This window comes from Gopherus flavomarginatus, chromosome 1 (genome assembly GCF_025201925.1).
Source record: "Gopherus flavomarginatus isolate rGopFla2 chromosome 1, rGopFla2.mat.asm, whole genome shotgun sequence".
NCBI classification, from domain to species: domain Eukaryota; kingdom Metazoa; phylum Chordata; order Testudines; family Testudinidae; genus Gopherus; species Gopherus flavomarginatus.
In genome coordinates, this window is record NC_066617.1 from 137,323,680 (window position 1) to 137,349,915 (window position 26,236).

General features: G+C 39.4%; 1 protein-coding gene across 1 annotated transcript in view; it reads right to left on the reverse strand.

Moving 5' to 3' along the window:
* Nucleotides 1–26,236, reverse strand: part of LOC127057265 (potassium voltage-gated channel subfamily KQT member 1-like) — an 816,867-nt gene that overhangs the window by 640,151 nt on the left and 150,480 nt on the right. Inside the window, 1 exon segment of the mRNA XM_050966175.1 lies at nucleotides 10,882–10,898. Coding sequence (XP_050822132.1) covers nucleotides 10,882–10,898 — 17 coding nt within the window.

The following is a 26,236-nucleotide window of genomic DNA, read 5'->3' on the forward strand; positions in this document are numbered from 1 at the left end:
ATGATGTAGCCCCATCACAAATTTTAAAACACAGTAGTGTAGGGTATGTATTTATGTAATACATATACAAAAGGAAGGAGTTTCAAGAAGGGTCATGACAAGAGATAAGTATATCACAAAGGAACACTTACCTGCTTATACTTCTGCTAAAAGACAGAACAAATAATGTGTGTTAAGGATATCCATTATTTGAGTATGTTGGTCAAAACAGGAGCTCCATAATTAGGATTTGCACAAATGCAGAATACTTAAATTTGCAATCTGCATAAGGACATGCTACAGTTGTCAGACAAGCTGAATACATTAATGTGTATTTGCTATAATGGTATATTACAAGGGTAGGCAACCTGCGGCATGCAAGCTGATTTTCAGTGGCACTCACACTGCCCGGGTCCTAGCCACCCGGTCTGAGGGGCTCTTCATTTTAAATTTAAATTTTGAATGAAGCTTCTTAAACATTTTAAAAACCTTATTTACTTTACATACAACAATAGCTTAGTTATATATGGCAGACTTATAGAAAAAGACCTTCTAAAAACGTTAAAATATATTACTGGCATGCGAAACCTTAAATTAGAGTGAATAAACAAGACTCGTCACACCACTTCTGAAAGGTTGCCAACCCCTAGTCTATGAAGTAGAATTGTGTTTATCTAAAAGTGAAATTAACACTCAGAATGATGAAAACACGTTCTTGACACTGAAGATGAAAAACACTACTCAGAACAATGATATTGCATCGTTTTAACAGACAACTTTAAAATGTTGCATTTCTATTCCCTACTTGTGTTGAGCATATTCCCTATATGTTCCCATTACAGATGTACTGTGGTGAAACATATTATTGACAAGCCAATTCAACTTAACATGCATAAACCTAACGATCTTTAAGTGAAATGGGATGCTGGGTCCTCAGTCCACACATGCATCTGACATTGACATTGAGAGGCATGCATGAACTGATAACGGATTTTTCAGTTTGCTGGCAATTCTAAGAAATCAGAAAAATATGTTTCAGGGGCTGAGCAGAAAATAGAATTATAAAAAAATGTTTAGCAAATCAAAATGGTGGGGGATAAACTTTTCTTTTTGAACAAAGCATTTCATTTAAAAACCCTAAACATTTAGTTTTAATTTAACTCATTTTAAGCAATTTTAAAATAAAATAAAAGAAGATCTTTTTATAGTCATTTTGTACTAAAAATGGAAATATTTTGTTTAAAAAAGTGTCAAAATAAAGCATTTTAATTTTAAAAATTGTTACTTTTTAAAAAAGTGAAGCAATTCAGTGAAACTGACAACATATCAGTGTAGCCAAATCTGTACAATTTGCCAAAAAAAAAAAAAAAAAGGTTGGCCAAAAACTTTTGCCCAGATTTAAGAATTTTACCCATCTCTAAACATCATGCAGAATTTAAAGTGTATTTTATATTTATATAGTATCAGTTTTCTACAATTATTTCCCAGAATTTCCACCAAGACAGAAATACATATACTTTTTAATATGATCTGGAAATGCAAGTACAATGTTTGAAAAATGTAATATACCAAATGAACTTTAAATCACAGTTTTTCATATAGTAAACAGAAGATGTAAGGAAAATAATTGTTTCTTACACAAATGCACAATAGAATCAATCTGTGTAATCAAATTCTATACTATATGGTACTGTATAATTTACTATGTTCAAACTAATTTCTTGTTCTGAAAAAAGGGAATCAAACATTGCTGAGGATTCAAGCACATTAACTTTGCTTGCTAATTTGTGGAAAAATCACTATAGACATAATATACTGTGAGTAAAATTCTCTGATACACAATGTAGATTTCTATAGCATTTTCTACATGGAGTACAGAATGTTCAAGACAGACGTATATGGTGGATCAGAAAATAATTTTGCTCTTAATCTCATACTGACTGGTACAGTCACGGCTGCTGGTCGCCTCAGGTCCCAGACTCTGAGGAGGGGGTGCCACTAGGATCCAAAGTGTAGAAAATTGTGTCTGCTGCTGGTGCATATGTATTCTCTTGGCTCTAGATGCACAGAGATGGTGGAGTGCCGTGCTGGAGGAAGGAGGGCACAAGAGACATAACAGGCAGGCAGGAGAAAAGGTGAGAGGGAATAACAGAAAGCAGCAGGAGCTTCAGGTAGTGAGAGGAGGAGGAGCCTCTTATGTACCCCTCTAGCACTCCCAAGAGCCTGGACTGATTAACACCACCTTCTCAGGGAGCTTCCTGCTGCTTTCCTGAACCCACTTGAGGAGAACAGGCAGTTAACTGAAATAGTAGGAGCCAGTTAGGCCCTTAAGACGCTGATATCTTCCCTCACTCAGGCCCTGCTACCAGCCTGCTTATTTGTCCTCTTCAGTTGAGTGTTGAGAGCCACTATAGCTGACACAGAACAGCAGTCATCAGTGAAAGAAGAAAACGCCCCTCTGGGGCAGCATTCAGAAAAAGCAAGCAAGCAAAGGAAGCTTTTCTATCTGAAAAGGAAGAAGCTCTCCTGAAATACATAGGCACAAATGTTCACGGTGAGCCTTCCGGCCCCAGTGAGTTTGAGAGTGGTGAGGAGATGCCTGATCTTCCAGTTAGTCAGAGTGCAGGTGACCTGGCAGCTACTGCAGCATCCATATCTCCATCTCAAATGGATGTAACCATGCACGTTCCTGAAGAAAAGTGTAGATCAGAGAAGAGTGTGGTGGAGGTGCAAGAAACAACTGCTGCTGAGTTTAGTCCCTTAAGTCTAAATGATCCAGGACTGTGGACCCACTTGACCAGCAGCCTGAGGGACTTCCTTGTACCTCATGGGCCACAGCAATTGAAAAACTTCATATTCCCCAAAGACAATGAAAATAGAAGTTTCCATCCAACATATTACTGGCATGAAATTCCCAATGGTGACAAAGTGGAGAGGCCATGGCTTATGTATTCAAAAACCCAGAATGCTGCATACTGTTTTTGTTGCAAACTCTTCCAGTCTAATGTTCCAGCTGCATTTCGTTCTACAGGAACAAAGGACTGGAAAAATCTGGCTAGAAATCCGGCATGCCGTGAGAAGGCAGCAAATCACCAGACAGCATTCCATAGGTGGAAAGAGCTTGAGATGAGACTAAGGTTAAAGGCCATCATAGATGATCAGCATCAAGAGAAGGTTGCATCAGAGTCTCTTTACTGGCAAAATGTTCTGAAAAGGCTCATTGCCATTGTGAGAATGCTTGCTACCCAAAACCTAGCATGTCAGTTCAGATCAGCTGTATGTGCCAAACAATGGAAACTTCCTTAAAATTGTGGAGCTGATGGCTGAGTTTGATGCTGTATTCCAGGAACATTTAAGAAGAGTCACAACCCAACAAATGTACACACACCACTACCTTGGCAAAAAAACAATTAAAAGTGAGATCATACAGTTACTGGCAACAAAAGTCAAACTGAAGATTGTGGCAGATCTGAAGTCAGCAAGATATTACTCTTGTTATTCTAGACTACACACCTGATATCAGCCATACGGAACAAATGACTTTAATGGTGAGTTGTGCAACAACAGAATCTAGTGAAAATGTCCCTGCAATGGTGACTGTCACAGAGCATTTTCGAGAATTTATTGACATTGATGATACTATAGGAGCTGGTATGACAAATGTGCTTCTTAAAAAGCTGAAAGATACAGGAATTGCGATGGCTGACATGAGAAGTCAGGGCTACAATAATGGTGCCAACATGAGAGGAAAGAACAGAGGAGTGCAGACACGGATCAGAAAGTTAAACCCTCGAGCTTTTTTGGTCCCATGCAGTTTTTATTCATTGAACTTGGTGGTCAGTAATGCAGCATCAGCTTCTTGTGGGGCTGCTGAATTTTTTAATGTAATTCAAAGCATCTATGTATTTTTCTCTGCATCAACTCATCGATGGCAAATTTTGAAGCAACACCTGGGAACATCCTCTCTGACACTGAAACCACTAAGTGCCACATGATGGGAAAGTCAAGTGGAGGCGATAAAGCCTATCAAACACCAAATTGGGAAGTTAGATGATACGACAGTTGCCATGACGGAGGATAATGCTATGACAGGAACTGTTTGTGGGAGAACAGTGGCAGAGGGAAATGGAATCACTAGAAACATACATAACCTCACATTTCTGTGTGGCTTAGTGTTGTGGCAAGACATATTGTTTGAAATAAATATTGTAAGCAAGAGACTCCAAGGTGTTGACTTTGATATATCTGAAGCAATGGAACAACTGGACAAAGCAAAGTCATACCTACAGTCTTACCGGTCAGATGAGGGATTTCAAAACGTTCTGAATAGTGCACAGAAGTTGGCAGAGGAACTTCACACTGAAGCTATTTTCCCACCCATTCAAGAATACAAGAGAATACCGAAGAAGAAGACATTTTGATTATGAGGCATGGGATAATCCCATAAGAGACCCCCAAACAATAATTCAAAGTTGAATTCTTTAACCAGGTGCTAGATTGTGCAATACAGTCAGCTGAAGAACGTTTCATGCAGCTCACGGAACACAGCAGTATATTTGGGATGTTGTATGACATTCCAAAACTCCTCAGTGTACCTGAAGAAGACCTACACCAGCAATGCAGGGCACTAGAGACTGTGTTGACTCATTATTACATGTGGGATATGGATGCGAGTGATTTAGGTGATGAACTGAAAGCCCTTTCAAGATACATTTCAGCAGGATCAACTCCAAAGGCTGTTCTGGAATATATGTGCACAAATAAGATGACCACCCTCTTTCCAAATGCTTTTGTTGCTCTGCGCATACTTCTAACACTTCCTGTAACAGTTGCCAGTGGAGAACGCAGCCTCTCCAAGCTGAAGTTAATAAAAACACATACATGTTCCACAATGACATAGGAGAGGCTGGTCAGCCTTGCAACCATCTCAGTAGAGCATGAGCTAGCCCAGACTGTGGACCTTCAGGAAGCAGTTCAAATCTTTGCAACCAAGAAGGCATGAAAAGCACCACTTTGATTATTCAAACAGATAAAAATGCCAGTGTTTACTATGCAGACAAGAAAAGTTAACTTTCAAACTCCTGAACAGCAAATTTTAAAATTTTTCAGTGAGGCATTTTAAGTTGTTAGTTCTCCTTTACTGGGGTAGGTAGCAGAGCAGTATCATGAGAGGAGAAGAACAGGAAGAAGGCAGAACTGAGAGCTTTCAAAGTTTTGGCCCAAGTGAGGGGACATGGGGGCATCATTTGAGCTTCCCGCCTCAGGTGCCAAAATGTTGTGGGCCGGCCGTGGGTACAGTCTGTTTTTATATTAGGTTACTATTTTTAAAATAAATCCTCGCTAAACATAAACTGGACATATTCAATAGATTTTGCTTCTATTTTAGTTATCAAAGGCCCATGGTTTAAAATTACCCAGGAACAGAGATAATTCATCAGAGTTTGGTATTATACAGCTGAATAAATTTGTATGAGTGCAATTTTAACAAGAGAAGATTGCAAAGGATAATTAACAAAAAAAAATCCTAAGTGACACACGAACTTAAGTTCCATTTTCAGAACAGTCTTAAGCGCTCAGTAGCCTAAGTCTCACTGGAAGTCAGTGGGATTTAGGCTTTTAAGTGCCTATATCACTTTTGAAAATGAAACATAGGCACCTTTCAAAATGTTACCCAAAACCTTTTAATGGCATATGTGGATGTCCAAAAAAATCCCAGATGAACAAAACTAATGGGATACTGAAGTGTCTCCCAGACTTTAGAAAGAGAAGCCCATGCACTCTTGCTACACATGTCCATTCTGGGATCATGACATTACACCTACATCTAATGTTTTGGTCAGAACATGCAAAAAAATAGTCAACATATAGATATGAAAATATAAAGGTTGGAAACAAGCCCATCAAAGCATGACAATCCAAGTTAGCGGCATGGTGGCTAGAAAGCTCTTAAAAATTCTATAAAAGCTTGGCACCATATTGTGCCTTTTAGAGCCCTCCAATTGTTGAAATGGAGATATCAATGTCATGTCTGAACACGGTTGTTGCTAATAATTCCTGTACAATTTCCCTGACCAGTTTAGATAGGAATTTATTTCAACTGAGTACAGAGTTAAAACTATAGAACTGTGCGACCGACTATTAGGGAATCTCATAGCCTGAAGCAGTGCTTCTCAACCTTTTCCATATTGGGACACTCCCCCACCCCAGGAATCCTTTCCCATCAAGCAGGGATCTAACTGGATGCCTCCTTCTACTTTGGTTATCAAGAAAAAGAAAGGTTGTCAAATCCCTGACACCTGTTCATAACCCCAGTGGTCTTTAGCATGTTTTGGTTTCCCCAAAAAAGAAAAATCTACATTAATGAATGGCTGTGGCTGTCGTGGTTTTGACCATATTAAGGACAAAAACCTTATAGAAGGTTGGAACATGATTATGATTTCATTTAGCCATCATGATCTCTACTGTAAAGCTATACTAAGGGCTATGACATGTAAATGCATGTTTTGGTACTTTTTAAAATGTTTTGTTCACCCAGCGAATCACACTTTTCAGTATGGATATTATCTACCTGAATGATTCCTTTAGATGCGTCTCTGGCTTCTCTAGTAAATGCAAGTCGAGTTTTACTTGCCCCATTCATGCATATAAATCCACTTAAAGCCAGTGGGACCCCTCACATGGGAAGAGCCAACAGGATGAGGGCCATGTATATGTTGATACATTTACTAGTTTAAAGTAAACATGTTTTACTTACTTTGAAAAACACATCTGATTAGCTTATGTAAACAATTATTTTGCAGATGTAACAGTGTTGGCTAAATACGAAATATGCTATAGTGCATGCATGAATTTCAGAGTTGAAGCTTCATGTAAACACAGAAGAGCCCCTTGATTAAATTTGTATTTAGATGCTTTAGCGAAACTTCATTGTCATATAGTATAACCTCACAATGTACGTCCCAGTCATTGTACAAATCCAGCTAAACTCATCAACTGGCATGGTTGTTTAAAACTGGAGATTATGTTAGTACAAGTGTTGCATTTGCTAAACAACCTTCCTTGTTGATTTTTAAATGTTAATATCACCAAAATCTTTCTAAACCAAACAACGTAACCATCCTAAAGTTGCTACTCAAGCAGTAATGACTATCATGCTGCTCTTGTATCAGCAGCAGTTTCACCATAGTTAAAGTTGTTAAAAATGAACTCTGTAGCACAGGTACTTTAAACCTTTATTTTATCCAAATCTTACTGAACCAGCAGAAACTAAAAACACTGAATAGAAACTGAGCAATTTTGATTTTCATGGTCATTTGATGAAAAATGAATTGCTTTGGTGATTTCCTCCCCTTCCTCTTCCCCCCGCCCCTTCCCCACTGGATTGTCTGTTTGCATCCTTTTGCAAGCAATCTAAAACCCACTGGAACCTGTTCTTTGGCACATGGTTGCTTTTCTTGTGCTGTTTCATAGAATATCAGTTGCACACTGGGAGTGTTTGCCTTCAAAGACTTTTATAACTTTTTAGTCACAAAAGGCAAACCCATTCAATTTTAATCTGATAACAAATCTGCTGGAGAGCAAATGCCATTCACTTCCAGTGGGCAAAGCATGGAGATTTTCACCATATACGTCTAAAGCTTAGAAAAATTCCCTGAACTGGGAAAGAGGGGACCAGGAATTCAAATCTCACCTCTTAACTGTAAGTTACCATGCAATTCACCATCTTTATTATTGACTAAATCCACAAAACTTTTGTTTGCTGTGGAGCTCAATATGGCTATTTAAAAAAACCAATTTAACCAATGCGTGCCTCTTTAAAATTTAGAACATCCCCAGTTAAACTGTAAGGGCTTCATTAAATGTGTGCTAAATTCAAGAGTTAGCTGCTAGAGCTGGGAGTACACAAATAAGGCATGGAAAGCAGGTAATAGCAGCAACTAGCAGCATTCTTACAGCCCTGTCTCTTTAAAACAGTTTTTACCGTGATGTTGTTGTTCATGATCTGTGGGATGGAAAAAGCTAATGTACCAAACTTTTTTGATATCTTTATTCCATCTGATTTACAACAGATACACAATGGATTTATCTAACTGCCAAATTTCAGCTAACTAATGCTGTTTTTCACTTAAATATTTGTAAAAAATATGAAAACATTCAATCCCAGCATTAAATCTATATACAACATAAAACGATAACAGGTTCCCCCCCCCAAAAAACCATAACATTTCATTTCATTTCAAGGCCATCTTCTCCAGCATCTGCCTCGCGTGCTCATAGATCAAGCTGTACACTCCTACAGTTAGCGATTTGAAAGCAATATGCGCAACTCATACTGAAGATTTAGAGGTGGTTGCTGGGAAAGGATTTCTCCTCTTGAAGGAGCCAAATCTAATTGTAATGTCACACCAAGTGTTTTAGTAAGAGGCAAATCCCAGCCTTGCAATAGAAGTCCTTTAACAGCTCTGCCTTACCCGGAAAAATATTTTCAACTGGAATTCCAATTTTTCTGTGAACCGATGTGTCATGTACGTCTTCTGCAGTATATATATCGGCTATGGAATGTAATGGAGCAACAACACAGCAAATCTTATTAGCTCATTGTATCATTCTTTTATCAGTACTTCACCATTCTTTAGAATTTTACTAGGCAATACATTACATTAGCCTGACAAATATGTACAGCATTGTGCTAGGAACAACAACACTGTTCTGCATCCAATGGCATCTGGAATGTAATCTCACTGTATCTAACTCACAAAATAGGGCTTTTAGCCCTTTGCGCCCCCCCCCCTTAATTTGAAGAAGAAAACTCAAATGCAGGAGTCATTTGCACATGGAGTACCAGAGTTTATATTTTTTGCAGTGAAGCTGTAATTTGTTAATGTAATCTTATTTTCCAGCCATCTACTTGTCATACTCTGAAGGTTCAATCATCAAACTTCCTCACCAAGCCACTTCCATATTTTCCTTTCCAAATGTGAAGACAGGGTAGTTTTCACATTTGACATTAAAATCAGCCATCATTTTTTAGTTTAACACGCTCACATACTAAGAAGCAAGATTCATTCTTCATGTATTTCTCAGATGAAAAACCAACACATCCTTAGCCCTGAGGGGAACATACAAGTAAAAGCACTACACACTGCCAGACAAAATTTGAGGTTCCTTCTGCTCTGTCTACACTAGACAAAAAGTAATTAAAAAAAGACACTGCTTAGAATGCCTTGAGATGGCACCTCTTGTGATGTGCCTTTTGGCCCCACACCACTGCCATTAGAGGAGTTTTTAATCATAAGTATTGGATGCAGCACCTAGGATGAGGCCTTTTGCTGAGGTCTGGCTAAATAAGTATAGATTACATTAGTTTCGCTTCAGCTAAAGACAAAGCTACAAACATCACAGCTTCACTGGTTCAGTCAGTGCCAGCTACAACTGCTAATGTGCTGTCCCAAGTTTGAAAGTTATCCCCAAAGTCGCTACGCTCAGCGAGAGACTTGAGCATTATAGGACAGATGTTTCAGAGTCCCTGAATGCACTGTTACAGAGTTGCCAACGTGCGGTGTCGTTCTATCGAACAGTATTGATGCACGTACTTGTGAAACCAAAAAGGTAAGCGATATGACAAACAATTTCATGAAATCAACACCCCTGCAATGGACGCTGAGTGTAGACATGTTCCTCCCGTCCTACCCAGTGACAATCAGAACTGCATTATTCTACCCTCTAATTCTTGAAAGCACTGTTTCCCTGTTAAATATATCCACATAATTCCTTTATGAACATAGCTTTAAGTGTCTACACTACCTTTGGGGTAACATCCTACAAGTGCATTTACTCTGGGAGGCAAACATTTCACTTCAATTGTCCTTTCAACAATAGTTTCCTTCCTTTCAGGTTACGTCCACACACAAGTGTTTCATTATCACCTACAATGAAGTTTCAATGCACTCAGGAAATTTTGGAGATTAGACCCATTCAGAAGTCTGCAGAGGCTTAACCTGCCCTTGAGAATCAGTCTCAGGAAACGTTTTTAATGGATGCAAAAGATGAAGTCACAAACCAAAAACACCAAGTCTCCTAACCATGGCTTAAAGAGCAGTTTTTCTGTCCCAATACACTATACTGAGTAACAGCTCTTAGCTTAAAGCTAACTGCAAGTGCATTTTTTAAAAAAATCAAAACCTTGTATTCAGTATATAGCATTTCCCCCCACCATTAGCTGATGTTTATATTATCCAGTAAAAGCCATTATTCCACTTACTGTGCCACATTAGCTACAGCAGGCAGTGGTGACTCCTCTGATATGAAGTCTATGTCATCGATGAAGCTGTTGTCCTGTGACATTTCATTGCTGTTCCCTTCTAAGTGCCTTCTCACTAGACAAATAATTTAGAAAGAGCACAGTATGTTAGGGAGGCAGCATCTTCAATTCTTTTCCTCCACCCATGAATTTCCATAGTCTTTTTTTAAAAAAAAAAGTCCCATCGTAAGACACTACATTTTTAGAGCAGATACAATGAATTGTTTTGATAATTATTACACACGTCACATGCAAAAATACAAATGTACACATATGATGTGGTACATACACAGAGAGAACAAACACACAGGGACCCTCTTACAGTTAAGTGTGTTTTTTCCTGAAGACCAATTTTTGTTCTAAGTGGAAGTTCACTATATGAAGAATTGCAATTTGGACACTGCAATGAATGAAAACAATTGGGGACTTTGATTTATTTCACAATAAATAGTATTCCACTACATCCAGGTTCTCTATGAGCCAAGAACTGGGTCCAGGAGGCTCCCACGTGCCAGGCTTCACAGCCACTGAATATTACAAAAACCTTGAAGAGGGAATCATCACTCAGTGGCAGACGCATACTGCTTACACAGCCACTCAACTCTGTCAGCGTTGGATGCTGTGAAGACCATGAGCATGCACTGTGCTTCCCTGAGCTATGGGTGGGGAGTGGTGAAAGGCTGCCAGAAAAAGTTGCAGCCAGTCAGAAAGGAACCTTAAAAATCCTTGATCCTCTGTGCTCCCAGCTGACAGCTCACAAAGGGAACTTGGAACCAGGAAACAGAACAAAGATATTGGGCCAGAGACAAAATCTTCCCACCAGGATTAGGAGGAAAGAAACACTGTCCACAAAGAAAATAAATATTGCAAGATGGCTTCTCTCTCCCACATCCCCAGTTCAGAATCTCTCTCTCCCCTCCATTTCCTATAACCACTTCCCATGGTCCCTCACTCAACCCCATATTAAATCAATGCTGCTAGAGTAGCAGTACAGTGTCCAAGTCTAAGAGTGAGAGAACTGCAAAATTCCTTGCTGGGATAGGTAAAGGTATGAAGCCTGCCACTGGAGGGAGTGCACTCAGAGAGACCTCAAAGGGGATGGAGGTGCAGCTAACCCTGTTAACTACAAAATAAATATATATTAAGAATTTAGACTAGTTAACACTTTAAAAAGCACTACTACCCAATGTTCATTTCAATCAAACATAGGGCCTGACTTTCACCTGCAATTCAAATAAATAGGAGTTGCAAGAGCTCAGCACCTCTGAAAAATTAAGCGTACAATTCTTTGGATATTCATCAACGGTTTGTCTTTAAAACAATACAGTAGACATTGCTTCATTTATTTCATGCAAAAAACATTGAAAATATATATGGACATATATAAGTTTACTTAAATCATTTTGATCTGAAACAACAAAATTTGTCAAAGCTGCTAGTGATCCAAACAGGTTCTATGAAAGTTCTCTTCTGCATATTTTAATGTTGATGCTTCTAGAAAACTTGATACAAACAACCGAGAGCAGATCTAAATACAAGGGACTAACTTGGAAAACACTGCCATGAAGAAACAATTTGATTCAACCAAGAACCACCATATGCATACCACCAAAGAAAAATAAGTGAAAGCAATAAGAAGAAAGCAAAGTGAAACATTAATTCATCATTGCTTATGAATGTCATTGATTTAAAGTGACAAGAATTGAGAAAGGAAGGTCCACTTAGAAAATTAAAGTTGTCAGAGTCTCAGGTTCAGCCTATAGCACCAGTTGGTTGGCCTATATTCAAGCTAAACACTAATGTATTTCACATCAATGCTGAGGAATGGAAAATCCACATATACAAGGAGTGAAAACGAAGGCCTGGACAATAGAGTTCTAAAATGGCATAACTGAACATTGCTAGCAAGACAGAAAACTGGAAAATAATTTGACTTACATCTGACTCAGACCTGCAGTTAACCAGAGCTACTTTAAACTATGTTTTTAGGGAAACACAAGATTTCTGGCACTGGAAATAGAACTTCTGTGCCCTTCTAGCATTACTGCTGAGGCTGTTCCACAGGAGCTCTATAGAATGTGACCTGTCAATTTTGCACTTGTTCTGACGAGCCACATTTATAAAGCAAAGATTCCATTCACTGATCACAGTCTTAAATAAAAGCAACTGACAGATGCTGCAATGTATGAAATATCTTAAGGAATCACACAACTATTTAGGATTAGACGTTTTCAGACCCCCACAGAAGCAGCATCACCTGTGGCCACAGACAGAGTGTGAGGTTTGGCCTTGATATAAGGAAAGGTTTCTCCTCACAAAAAGCTATTAGAATTTGAAATAGTCTATCAAAGGGAGGGTAAGTCATGGCCTAAGCGTATTCAAGGGAAGAAATGTTCTGTTAGCACCCCACACCACACTCTTGGGTATTCCTACTGAAATGCCAAAGAAGGGACAACAGTTCAACCACAGATTTAAGAGATTGCTGGATATACAGGTAGTAACTGTGGCCAGAAACGCTTTCTTCCTTCTGCATTGAATAAGAAGTGTCCAACCTTTTATTTTCAATGCAGACTTTTCTTTGATTATTCACAATATTCTCAGCTCAAAATTAAACTAACTTTGCGTACTATCTGTTAGGACCACTTGGAAGCTGAAGTTAGTGCAGAATACTGGCGCCTGCTTATTAAACTGTGCTTTTATGCAGGGAGCACACTGCACTCTGCTCTGTAATCTGCATAGCTTCTAATAAGTTTTTTTTTTGGTTGAGTTCAAGGTGTTCATCTTCATATATAAAACCATAGGCATCTGGAGCATTTCTCCCTGTATGCTTCTGGATTTCAGTCAGAAAAGGCACTCAAGCTGTAGCTCCCTCAGGTTAAAAGAAAAGTTCTTGCCCAGGGAGTATAATACAGTAACCTGCCCTCTGGCTTCTGACTCTCTTTAGGGTGCCACAACTTATATAATAACTAGCTGCATCATATCACCAGATGATATTTTAACATGAATTCCATTTCTGAGCAATAGCTCTTCACCTCATAAGAGTCAAGTGCAAATCTTTTCCAAGCACAATTTATTCCCACTGCCTATACCCTCCAGATGCCAAGGGGGAAGTCAGGACAATTTCTCCAGGTGCTGGTAGGGCCTAGTGTTGTATCCAAGAACAGCTCTCTCATCAACAAGAATCAGTGTGAATTTGGTTCAAGCCTCTCACTGGGAGAAACCAGATCCTCTCTGTTCTGCGTGGGTCAGTGGGAAGCATTATTAGAGGCTCATGGCATTTAGCAGTTCTATTATATGGTTCCCTAATGCTCTCAGACAAAACAGCACTCTTTTCTATCAGAGGCATTCAATTCATGCAGAGTCAGGCAGTGCAGGTTAGTGTTCTGTAAAATATTATGCCACTGCTAGACAATTCCGTTTTTTATCCTTGTAACCCTAACATTTTTCCTGGAGGTCTGGGAACAGAATAGGACCACTACTCCTCCTGCACGTTGTAAGAGGCAACTAAAAGGGGGCTGGGCTCCGCCAGATTAGAAATTTGCCCAAGACACACCATATGATGAGCAAGTCAGCCATGTCCATATTGGATTGGTAGCAGCTCAGGTTAATCATGACAGCACTATCCATCTCCCACCAGGGCGGACACGACAAGTATGCTACTGCTGTAACCCCAACAAAGAGGACCTGTGGAAGAGATATCACCATAGCCACATGGAATGTAAGGACATTGAGACAAATAGGGAGGTTGAAAGAACTCACGTATGAAATGGAACAATACACCTGGTACCTCCTAGGAATCTCTGAGGTCAGATGGAAGAACTTTGGGGAGGCACTAATGGAAGAAGGCCATGCATTCTATTACAGTGGAGAGGACAAACCATATCAATGGCGTAGGATTTCTTGTGCATAAAGATATCAAGAATTCAGTATTAGGATGCTGCCCAATATCCAGCAGGCTTATTTCCATCCATCTAAAGGCAGCACCGTTTAATATCACAATGGTACAAGTCTACATCCCTACAATAGACTACGATGATGAGCAAATTGAAGATTTTTACAATCAACTCCAAGACATCATTGATAAAGCACATGAGAAAGATATCCTGATTGTACAGGGAGATTGGAATGCTAAAGCGGGCACAGGCAGATTGATGAGATTATTGTGGCCTTTCTGTAATGCGGTAACCAATGAGAAAGGACTGAGACTTTTGGAGTTTGTCAGCTATAACAATCTGGTTCTTGCAAACACATTAGGAGCACATAAAGCATTCAGACAATCAACGTGGCATGCACCTAATAGTCTACATCACAGCCAAATTGACTACATCATGGTGAAAAACTGATTTCGTTCTGGGATTAACAGAGTTAAAACAAGCTTCCCCAATGCTGACACTGGACGTGATCATGACCTTGTGATGCTAAACTTTTGGCTGCAGCGAAGGAAAATCGTCAGGCCAAAGTTCACCAGAACCAAGTTTGACTTAGAAAGAATCAGATATCAAAACATTGCAAAGTCATTCCAAGCAATGATCAGCAGAAAATTTGCCCCCCTGCTTGCTCTAGAGGAAGACATAGAAGGAATGATCAACAATTTCAATGCTGTAATGAATGAGGCAGCAATGGACATCCTTGGGAAACACCGCAAGATGACAAAACCATGGGTCACAAATTAAATACTACAAATGTGTGACATTAGAAGAGAACTCAAGAGAGACAAGAACAGCACTGAGGGAGCCGATAAATACAGAGCGATTGGCAGAAAGATCAAGAAAGGAATGAGGGGGCCAAAGAAATATGGATTGAAAAACACTGCTCTAAAATTGAAGAGTATCAATAATAAAAATAGCAAATGAGCTTTCCAGGTTGTAAAAGGTCTGACAAAGGGAAGATGGACCAAAGCTAATGCAATTCAAGACAAAGAAGGGAACAGTCTTACAGAAAAAAGGGACATCATCAACAAGTGGACAAACTACTGCTCTCATTGAGCTCACCAGGCAAATGGAGTCCTAGTTTCCTAGACAGCCCAGATTCAGAAGATGACAACTTTCCAACACTGTGCAAAGAAGTGGAGACAGCTGTGAAATCACTCGAGAATGGAAAGGCTGCAGGTATTGACAAGATCCCACCCAAACTGATGAAATTCGGAGGAGAAATAGTAATAGATGTACTCACCAAGATCTGCAAAAAGATCTGGCAGACCAGTGAGTGGCCCTCCACGTGGACACAGTCACCAATCATCACTCTGCCAAAGAAAGGTAACCTGCAATTGTGTCAAAATTACCTGACCATAAACCTAATTAGCCATCAAAGCACAGTGATGTTGAAAGTCATATTGAAAAGACTGATGCCACAAGTGGAGAATATCATCGCTGAAGAACAGGCTGGCTTTAGTGCTGGAAGAAGTACCACAGAACAGATTTTCAACCTTTGTGTTCTATGTGAGAAGTACTTACAACACCAGTAGGACATCTACCATGTCTTTGTTGACTTCAAGAAAGCGTTTGACAGAGTATGGCACGAACCTCTCTGGGCAATCATTAAGTAGTACAGTGTTGGTCATAAGCTTATTCTTACCATTAAACAACTGTATGCCAAGGCCAGCAGTGGAGTTCTCATTAATGGCACAATAGGAGAGTGGTTTTGCACCACTGATGGAGTCCAGCAAGGCTGCCTTCTTTTACCCACACTGTTCAACATCTACTTGGAGTGCATAATGACTAATGCCCTAGAAGATCACATACGCACAGTCAGCATTGGGGGGCAAACACTCAAGTCTTTGGTTCACTGATGACATTGATGGCCTGTCAGGTAGCGAAGATGAACTTGCCAACCTTGTGAAATGATTGGATGAAACCTCTGCAAAATAAGGCATGGAAATCAGTGCTGAGAAAACCAAGCTGATGACAAACAAACATGACGGGATCAGCTCACATATCACTGTCAGCGGACAAGAGCTGGAGACAGTGAAACAGTTCAAGTATTTGGAGGCAATCATCACTGATGAAGGATCAAAGGCAGAAATTCTGGCAGGAACTGTGCAAACAGCAGCAGCAGTGGCAAAGCTAAAGCCAATTTGGAGGAATTAGAACATCTCCCTAGAATCCAAACTGAAACTGTTGCAAGCACTGGTCATCTCCATTTTTCTGTATGTGTGCAAGACATGGACCCTTACAGCAGAACTTGAACTTCGATAAAATCCTGGGCATCTCCTGCTTCCACCATGTCATTAATGAAGAAGTCCACATCATCACCCAGTTCACTGGGTCATATGAAGATCTCCCGACAACCGTGAGGAAGTGCAAGTTGAAGTAGTACAGACATGTAACAAGATCATCTGGCCTATCCAAGATCATCCTCCAAGGGAAAGTACAGGAGAAGAGAAGAAGAGATAGACTGATAACATAAAAGAGTGGACAGGAATGGATTTTGCAGAGACTCAAGCACTGACACAATTTGATTGATTATGATCCACCCTAACATTAAAAGCAATTTTACACTGTTGCCACGTTAAGTCCTAAGTGACCCAATTCGCTGATATATTAGCCCTCTAATCCTTAGGTTTTTCCATTCAATACAATCAAAACTATCAGTGTTAAATTCAAACTTCATATCACCTGCATTAAAAATTTTACATCATAAAGATGATTGTAATAGTTGTGAACAGTTATTTTTGCCCAGAAATTCTCTTTTCAGAAATTATTAATTTGCTATATTGCAAGATGACTTTTTTATTGTGTGGATTTCCAAAATTCACTTCAAAGTAAGTGTTCACTCAAAGAAAAATATCAAAAGTCAGAATAGAAAGAGATAAAAATATTTTCTGTGTCAAGAAGTCATGATCTTCTAAGCAACTAAATAGCTCATCAAAATCACTCATGATAATTCTTCAATTTTGAAGAAATATAAAACATTAAAATACCTTCAACATGTGATAGTGATGCTACCCAGGAATAAGATCCGAAGTTGTAAACTCTAGCTACCAAATATAGATAGCTCATAACAGCTGTAACTCCATCTTGAGGAATTGTATCCTCTATTTCATTTTACTTTAACCTTTTACTCCTCAAGAGTGGTCTTACAAGCACAAAGTACTGGTGTGTGGGATTTTTTATTTGGGGGGAGGTGTTTTATTTTGATGTGGTTTTTTTTTAGTTCCATTCCAAATGCTATCAAAAGTATAAAGGAACCATGGCAGAAGTAGCATCTTAGTTTAAGAGTTCAAGGTATTCCTCTGAGCATGACTTTAGGAAGAATAATGATTTGAAAACATACAATATCCAGTGCAGCAAGCATACTATGAGAAATGTCAGTGTATAGCCTGAACTGTGGGCCTTAATTACTGCTGCTACATTCTATGAAAAACTTTATTTAAAAAAAATGGAAAAAGAAAAATCTAAGCTTTTTACTGTACAACTTTTTTCCCCATCACTGCTGATCACTAAACAATGAATTTGTGTATTATATATGTTGGACATGCCTCTCTCAGGTCTCATGCTCTTTATCTCTATCTCTATCTCTAGATATAGATTTCTCAAAGTCAGTCACCTATTGCTTAAGAATCCAGGTGCATTTGCACAAATTAATCTATTAATCATACTTTAAACATTAACTTCCAAATTTCTAGGCTAGAAAAAAGACATATCCCAAATTTACAATTAACACAATAAAAAAGTATGAATACAGCAGAGACAACATCTCCATTCAACAGCCAGAGTCATTCTTAAATACATTATCCCTCCCCAAAAAAACCCTCTCTCAGGAAAAGGTAAACAGGGGTGGGCTTTTTCCATAGCTTCTACGGCCAGGAGGGGCCACATTGATGGCCTAGTTTATCCTCCTGTATAGCATAGCTCATACAAGTCCAAAAAATTATTCCTAGAGCATATATTTTAGAAAAACACCCAATCTTGATTTTAAAATGGTCAGTGATGGAGAATCCACCATGACCTTTGATAAATTGTTCCATATGGTTCTATGACGCTTGGTAACTGCACCATTCCCTTTCAGAGACAACAGGGAAGAAAATTTCACAATCCTCCCTTGTCGTTCGGAAGAGACCTTCCATTGTGATGCCCCAATCCAATGTCTATGACATCACACAGTTTGCTATACTGAAGACAATCTATGTCTCCCACACTGAATTGGGGCACCACTGAACAAATCAGGGAGGAATAAGAGGCTAATGATAAAGAAGAGAACTTCTATTTACACACAAAGAGAAATGAGGGAAGAAGGAAAGAGAGGGAAAAGAAGAAAGAAAATATCTACTTATTAGGTTTAGGTAGAATTATGTATTCTTTGGTATTAAATAATCTGTTTAGATTCAGTTAATATATGAATCCAGCTCCAGACAAAATATTCCCAATAGCCAATATATATCCAGTCCTGCTCACTGGCTGCTATTTTTTTCTACTTGATGTGCCAGCTCCAAAGAAAAAGTCAGATTCACCAAAAACCAGAGGCAAGCTGAAAGATAATTTGAACCATTGTCAGGTAGATTATTAAATCTGTTAAAAGTCTGCTGTGATTTTGCAATGGCTGCTTAAGTTTTGTAAAAGCCCATCTGTACCAAGTATAGCCAAGACCTGGACACCAAAGAACTTAAGTGAAATTAGACATTTGAGAAACGAACAGGGAAAATGGAGGCACACAAACGGTAATGGGCTGAGCCCTCTTAAATTCACACAAAACATGTACTGTCACATCAATAAACAGTCCCTCAAGACATATATGATGATGATATGTGTAGACGCCATGCCTTGTACCTGGTGATGGGGGACAGCTTGCAGCACAGATGGATAAAGATGACCAGGAAAGCTGTCGACCTGCATGCAAAAAACAGGGCCAGAAAAAGCCAGACAGGAAGCAGAGAATAAGCTAAACCAATGCTCAGCCAAAGCACGAAGACGATTAACATTCAGAGAGAAGTAGTGAGGATAAGGCCTCTTTCTCTGCTAGGAGGTAAGCTGAAAACAGGTATTTTATTACAGAACACTGTGAAAAAGGGACTTAGAAGACCAATAGTAAACTCCAATCCACCCTTTCAATGCTGCTTTTGTTTTCATGTCACTCTTACCTACTTGATTTTTACTTATTTTCCCCCTATGGGAAAAGGGCTTTATATTGCTGCTAGAAAAAATATTGCACATAAAAAATTGTTCTGAAACAAAATAACCCGTGAAAGAAAAGTAACAAGATACTATTTTATAATGTGTGATGTATTTTTACCAGCATGAATACTTAGCAAGAACTGACCTGATATAAACAGTAGGTTTTTGAGCCAAAGCACAATTGGCTTTCTGATACATACACAGTTGCAATGGCAACAAAATGCAGTTTCTTTACATCTGTCCTGGAAATATTATGGCTTTATATTCTAAAATAGTTGCATCTTTACCTTTTACTGGACTCAGTCAAGGTAGTATGGTAGATCATAACATTAGCTTACTGTGACAATTGTCCCATTTCATAAACTTTAATGTAAAGATTCTAACCCCTTTTTCAGACTGTTTCCTCACATTATTTAAATGTATTAAGATTGAGAATAAACTTTCATGGTTTATAACCTACTACACATATATAGTGATAGGAGATGAAATGAGTTTACCAATTTGTTTACGAGTAAGGTTTTCAAAAGAACCTAAAACTGACTTAGGAGCCTCAGACCAATTTCAAACATGACTTAGGCTCCTTAGTTCCACAGACTTTCAATGAGATTTACAATCAGTCACTTAGGCATTATTGAACATGTTACCCAATATGTACATTTTGGTTTTATCATTATTATTATTATTTAGTGCTGCTGGAATTTACAGTTTAAAAGAATATGTATCTGGGATCCTAGAAGAGCTTCTATGTAGGAGAAAACTGTGAAGGCAGCTTGTGTGTAAGGTTTAACACTGCCTGCCACCGCACTTATCTAATTTAAGGATGTATCTCATGAAGGTTGTACAAATTGTGGTAAACAATACTAAAGTAAAAGCCCTTGTTTGTGACTAAATGCTAATGTTATATGCTGCCTACTAATATTTAGCTCAAAAGTTAGTCTGTCTAAAAACTTTTTATACTATTTCACCTACAGCTCATTGTAGCTAGTATCTATAAAATAGGACTATAAAAAATTTCCATGTGTGGGGCTGGACCCCGCCAGCACATAGAATCATAGGACTGGGAGGGACCTCGAGAGATCATCTAGTCCAGTCCTCTGCACTCATGGCAGGGCTAAGTATTATCTAGATAGAAGATCACTGACAAGTGTTTGTTCAACCCACTCTTAAAATCTCTAATGATGGAGATTCCACAACCTCCCTAGGCAATTTATTCCAGGGCTTACCCACCCTGAAGGTTAGAAAGTTTTTCCTAATGTCCAACCTAACCCTGCCTTGCTGCAATTTAAGCCGATTTGATTCTTGTCCTATCCTCAGAGGTTATGAAAAACAATGTCCCCCCTCCTCCTCCTTCTTGTAACAACATTTTACGTACTTGATAACGGAACAGTTTTCATGTCCCACCCTCAGTCTTCTTTTTTCCAGACTAAACAAACCCAATTTTTTCAATCTTCTCTCATAGGTCATGTTTTCTAGACCTTTAATCATTTTTGTTGCTCTTCTCTGGACTCTCTCCAATTTCTCCACATCTTTCCTGAAATGTGGTGCCCAGAACTGGACACAATACTCCAGCTGAGGCTTAATTAGTGCAAAGTAGAGTGGAAGAATTACTTCTTGTGTCTGGCTTATAACACTCCTGCTAATATATCCCAGAATTATGTTCTTTTTTTGCAACAGCTTTACACTTTTGACTCAAATTTAGCTTGTGGTCCACTATGTCACCACAGATCCCTTTCTGCAGTATTCCTTCCTAGGCAGTCATTTCCCATTTTGTATGCGTGCAACTTATTGTTCCTTTCTAAATGGAGTACTTTGCATTTGTCCTTATTGAATTGCATCCTGTTTTCTTCAGACCCATTTCTCCAGTTTGTCCAGATCATTTTGAATTTTAATCCTATCTTCCAAGCATTTGCAATGCCTCTCACCTTGGTATCATCCGCAAAAAATTGTAAGTGTACTCTCTATGCCACTATCTAAATCACTGATGAAGAAATTGAACAGAACCAGACCCAGAACTGATCCCTGTGGGACCCCACTTGTTATGCCCTTTCAGCTTGACTGTGAGCCACTGATAACTACTCTCTGGGAATGGTTTTCCAACCAGTTTTGCACCCACCTTTAGAGTAGCTCCATCTAGCTTGCATTTCCCTAGTTTGTTTATGAGAAGGTCATGTGAGACAGTATCAAAATCTTTCAAAAAGTCAAAATATACCACCTCTACTGCTTCCCCACTCCCACCCCACCCCCATCCACTAGACTTGTTACCCTGTCAAGGAAAGCTGTCAGGTTGGTTTGACATGATTTTTTTCTTGACAAATCCATGCTGACTGTTACTTATCACCTTATTATCTTCTAGATGTTTGTAAACTGATTGCTTAATTATTTGCTCCATTATCTTTCTGGGCACACAAGTTAAGCTGACTGGTCTGCAGTTCCCTGGGTTGTCCTTATTTCCCTTTTTATAGATTGGCACTATATTTGCCCTTTTCCAGTCTTCTGGAATCTCTCTCATCTTCCATGATTTTTCAAAGATAATTGCTAATGGCTCAGATATCTCCTCAGTCAGCCTCTTGAGTTTCTAGAATGCATTCCATCAGGCCCTGGGGACATGAAGACATCTAATTTGTCTAAGTAATTTTCAACTTGTTCTTTCCCTATTTTAGCCTCTTCTGATCCTACCTCATTTTCACTGGTATTCACTATGTTAGACATCCAACCAACAACAACTTTTTTGGTAAAAACCAAAACAAAGGTCATTAAGCACCTCTGCCATTTCCACATTTTCTGTTATTGTTTCCCCACCCCTCATTGAGTAAGAGGCCTACCCTGTCTTGATCTTCCACTTACTTCTAATGTATCTGTAGAATGTTTTCTTGTTATCCTTTATGTCTCTAGCTAGTTTAATCTTGTTTTGTGCCTTGGTTTTTCTAATTTTGTCCCTACATACTTGTGTTACGTGCATGACTACATCTCAGTCACTGCCTACTGGTTCTGCTACAGCACTCAACAAGTTACATAAAACTCTAGTACCCAATAACCAGACAATTTTAGAAAAGTATTTGTTAAAGAATGAAATGGGACAGTCCTGATGATCTCCTCAAGTGAAATTCCCATTGAATTCAATGCAAATTTTGCCTGAGTAAGGTCTGTAAGACTGGGCCCTAAAACACAACTCTCTTTAGTTCCTCAAGTCACATGATCTCCATCTGATGGAGGACAAAAATGAGGCAACAGTTCTCAAGCTAGGAATTCCACTCACTAAATAGTGATGTCACAAAGTTGCACTTTATTTCCTGTCTCCATCTTGTGGTAAGAGATTATATTAACCCACTGTTTTGACTCGTGTTTTGCACATCATCTTTGGAGTGATGAAAACAATTTTGAAAGACATATTTTATTTTATTTATTTAATATCAGGAATGAAATTATTCCAAGTCTTCTCTTTTTGGAGAACACAGAAAGTGCCATATGAAAATCAGACCAATGGCCTACCTAGCTCGGGGTTCTCAGATGTACTTCTAATGAGAATAACTTAATAGAAAGATGGTCTCATGAATCTACTTATGCCATAAGATTGTCTCTCTTCCTGTTTATAACATGACCCACCTGCTGTGCCATTGGCACCTAAAGCACCACACCATGAAGCAATTATGAAAGCCTTTAATGTGTTACTTTTAAAATATTTTAGCAGCTGGAAGGAGAGCAAGCACAAGTGACATGCCAGCTCCTTTCAGTCCACCAGCAAGTGCTGCATGGATTGTTAGTTGTTCACAGGCCACAGATTGAGAACCAGTGATATAAGCTAACAATATATAACCCATAATGGCTAGTACAAGGTGTCAGGGAAAGTGCAAGAAGTAACAGACAATTATGGAATAACTTGCCTGTAAGAAGTTTTAATTACAGTTGTTGGGCTTGTGCCCTAAAACTATAAGAGTTTATATCCCTAATGTTCATCTTATGTGGTTTTGGGTATTTTCATTATCCATCTAATCCTTTTTGAAGCACTCTGAGCTCTTATCCTCAATTATATGTTGTGACCTTGAGTTCCACAGGTTAAGTATGTGGTGTAAAAAGCAGTTTCTTCTTTTTTGCTTTTCAATTTCACTGGCAACCAACAGGGCTGATTACAGTGGGCTGGAGGGAGGAATGTCCACTTTCCCCCCGCACCCTACCAAATTTTTTTTTCACAGGTCATGGCCTGGCCACTTTTAAGCAGAGGTCCTGTAATAAATCAATACGGATGCTGCCAAAGTCACCTGGAGCATCACTCTGGCTGCATAGTCAGAATGCCACTTATATTTGGCTTGATTGTCCCTCCATACAGAAAGGAGGACAGCCAGGCCAAATGATGTTGCAGCTTGGCACATGGGAAGTCAGAGCACAGGAGAGTTGCCAAGAACTCAATTCCTAGCAGCACTGGCTCATGCACTGTGTGCGTGAGAGGGTAGACTCAGTGGAGCTAAGACAGACCTTACTTCCCTGAGGTAGGAAGAAGCAGGGACTGGATTAGACAGGGTACCTGCCAGAAGGGGGTAGGGATTGCAACTTCCCTCACGTCTCTGCCCAAATATCTGAATTGCCACCACTGTTTGCAACCCCTTGTTCTAGTATTACAAGCTCAATATTAATCTCAGGTAGGCAGTGCCATATTCACTCTAAGTATAATATTAGACATATGCAAAAAGAGTATGCTTTTAAAGAGAGAAATTCATGGTACTTTGTACCACATTCTGCTGTGAACATTTTAAGGATTGCCTACCTCAGGGGTGGCCAACTTGTGGCTCCGGAGCCACATGTGGCTCTTCAGAAGTTAGTATGTGGCTACTTGTATAGGCATCGACTCCAGGGCTGGAGCTACAGGTGCTAACTTTCCAGCGTGCCAGAGGGTGCTCACTGCTCAACCCCAGACTTTGCCACAGCCCCTGCCCCCATTCCACCCCTTCCTCCCCCAACCCCAAGCCTCCTGCACACCACGAAATAGGTGATTGGGTGGTGTGGGGAGAGAGGAGGAGGCACTGATTGGCGGGGCTGCCGGTGGACAGGAGACACTGGGAGGGGAGCGGATGGGTGGTGGGGGCTGCTGATGTATTAATATAGCTCTTTGGCAATGTACACTGGTAAATTCTGGCTCCTCCTCAGGCTCAGGTTGGCCAGCCTGGCCTGCATGGTGCCTTAATCCACACCAGCTGAGATGTGGATTCTATTGCACACCAGTTGTTGTACAGTAACTAGCCTTTATGGACCCTGCTGGAAAACATTAAAAGTTCCCTACTTCATGTTAATGCAGTCCCATTTCAAATAACACTACTTTAATGGACAGTAGAGAAATTTTACTACGCACCAGCAGGGTGCACATGGGCCAGTTAGCATGCAACATACTAGTGCACGTTAGAATTTACACCTGAGCCTGTGTGGACTAAGGCACCATCTAGACATGCCCTTAGATAAACTTCAACAGGATACAACATCTGGTATCACAGGTAGCCAATTTAAATCAAACACTCAAAAAGCATATTACACAGGAAATTAGACACTACTATTCACTTTATTCTTTCTACAATCTTTTGTCCATATAAATCTACAGGCAAAGTTACATGCTGCCTTACATACCACAGAATCATAATTCCTAACATATGTAGTGGGATGGCATAGTGTGTAAATAAGCACAGAATGTAACTCCAAATCATTGAGGCATGCTGCATCTGAACACTGGCAGAGAGCAAGTAAAAATACACCCTTGAATTAGTATGAAGACGCTTTGAACCTACCTGATTGCTTGAACATCCTTGTAAGACCTAGTGGGCAAGAAGGGTGCAATGTATATATAAAGTCATTTTCTGTAGTATAATGAAATTTAAGATTACTGTAAAAAAGGTATTCAAATACAAAATCAACCTCAGACTTTTACAACATGAGCACAGACAAAATTATAATCCATATGAAATGATTTATGTTGTCTCTTTCTAGTTCCCAATGAACATTAAATGCTCATATCACTGAAACTGCATTTGAATTGGAAGTGTCTGACAGGCAGGCTTGTTTGTAGAATCAGAAGAGAGGTCAAGGACTGATTGGACATGGAGACTTAAGTATCTGCTCTCGCTCAGATATGATCCTCCAGAAGAGGATGGGGAAACATTAATGAAGCATGCACTGCTGGTGCCCAAGCTCTATCTACACAGAAAGAAAACTTAAATTTCCAATGCTACCCCTTTCAAAAAGATTTTCCATTTAATTTTTTCCTGCCCATATTAACCTTCTAGTTTAAAATATATATGTGTGTGTGTGTGTGTGTGTGACAATAATGCATATTCATTATACAGTGGCATGACAACTGCAAAGACAAGAGCATGGACTATAGCAACAAGCTAACTATTTCAGTAGCTTTACCTTCTAAATTTCTGATTATGCTATGCCCAGTCCCAATTTATCCCTTCTCATACCAAAGGCCAGAAATGCATGGCTGCAGCAGTGCATTGAGAAACATCAAAGGACTGGTTTACAATATTAAAAACTACACATCTGCCACGGATGAACACCACTTATCCTGGCCTATGCATGCAGTTAAACTATACATAGCTGACACCTTTTGCCAATGTCAGAGAGGTGTGTTTAGGACTTGTTCCCATGAGGCATGTTTTTCTGAAATTGTGCTAAATATGGCCTGTTGTAGTTGTGATGGAATTGGAGCTATTCTGTAATCATTTATTAATACTATACGTTGGCCCGGTTATTGGAATTTCTACTGTAAGGAAAAAAACAAACAAGAAAGGAAAAAAATAACTCAAGGTAAACCTCCCCTCAGCATACAGCTGGGGGTTGTTATGAGATAGTGGCTCTGAGGACT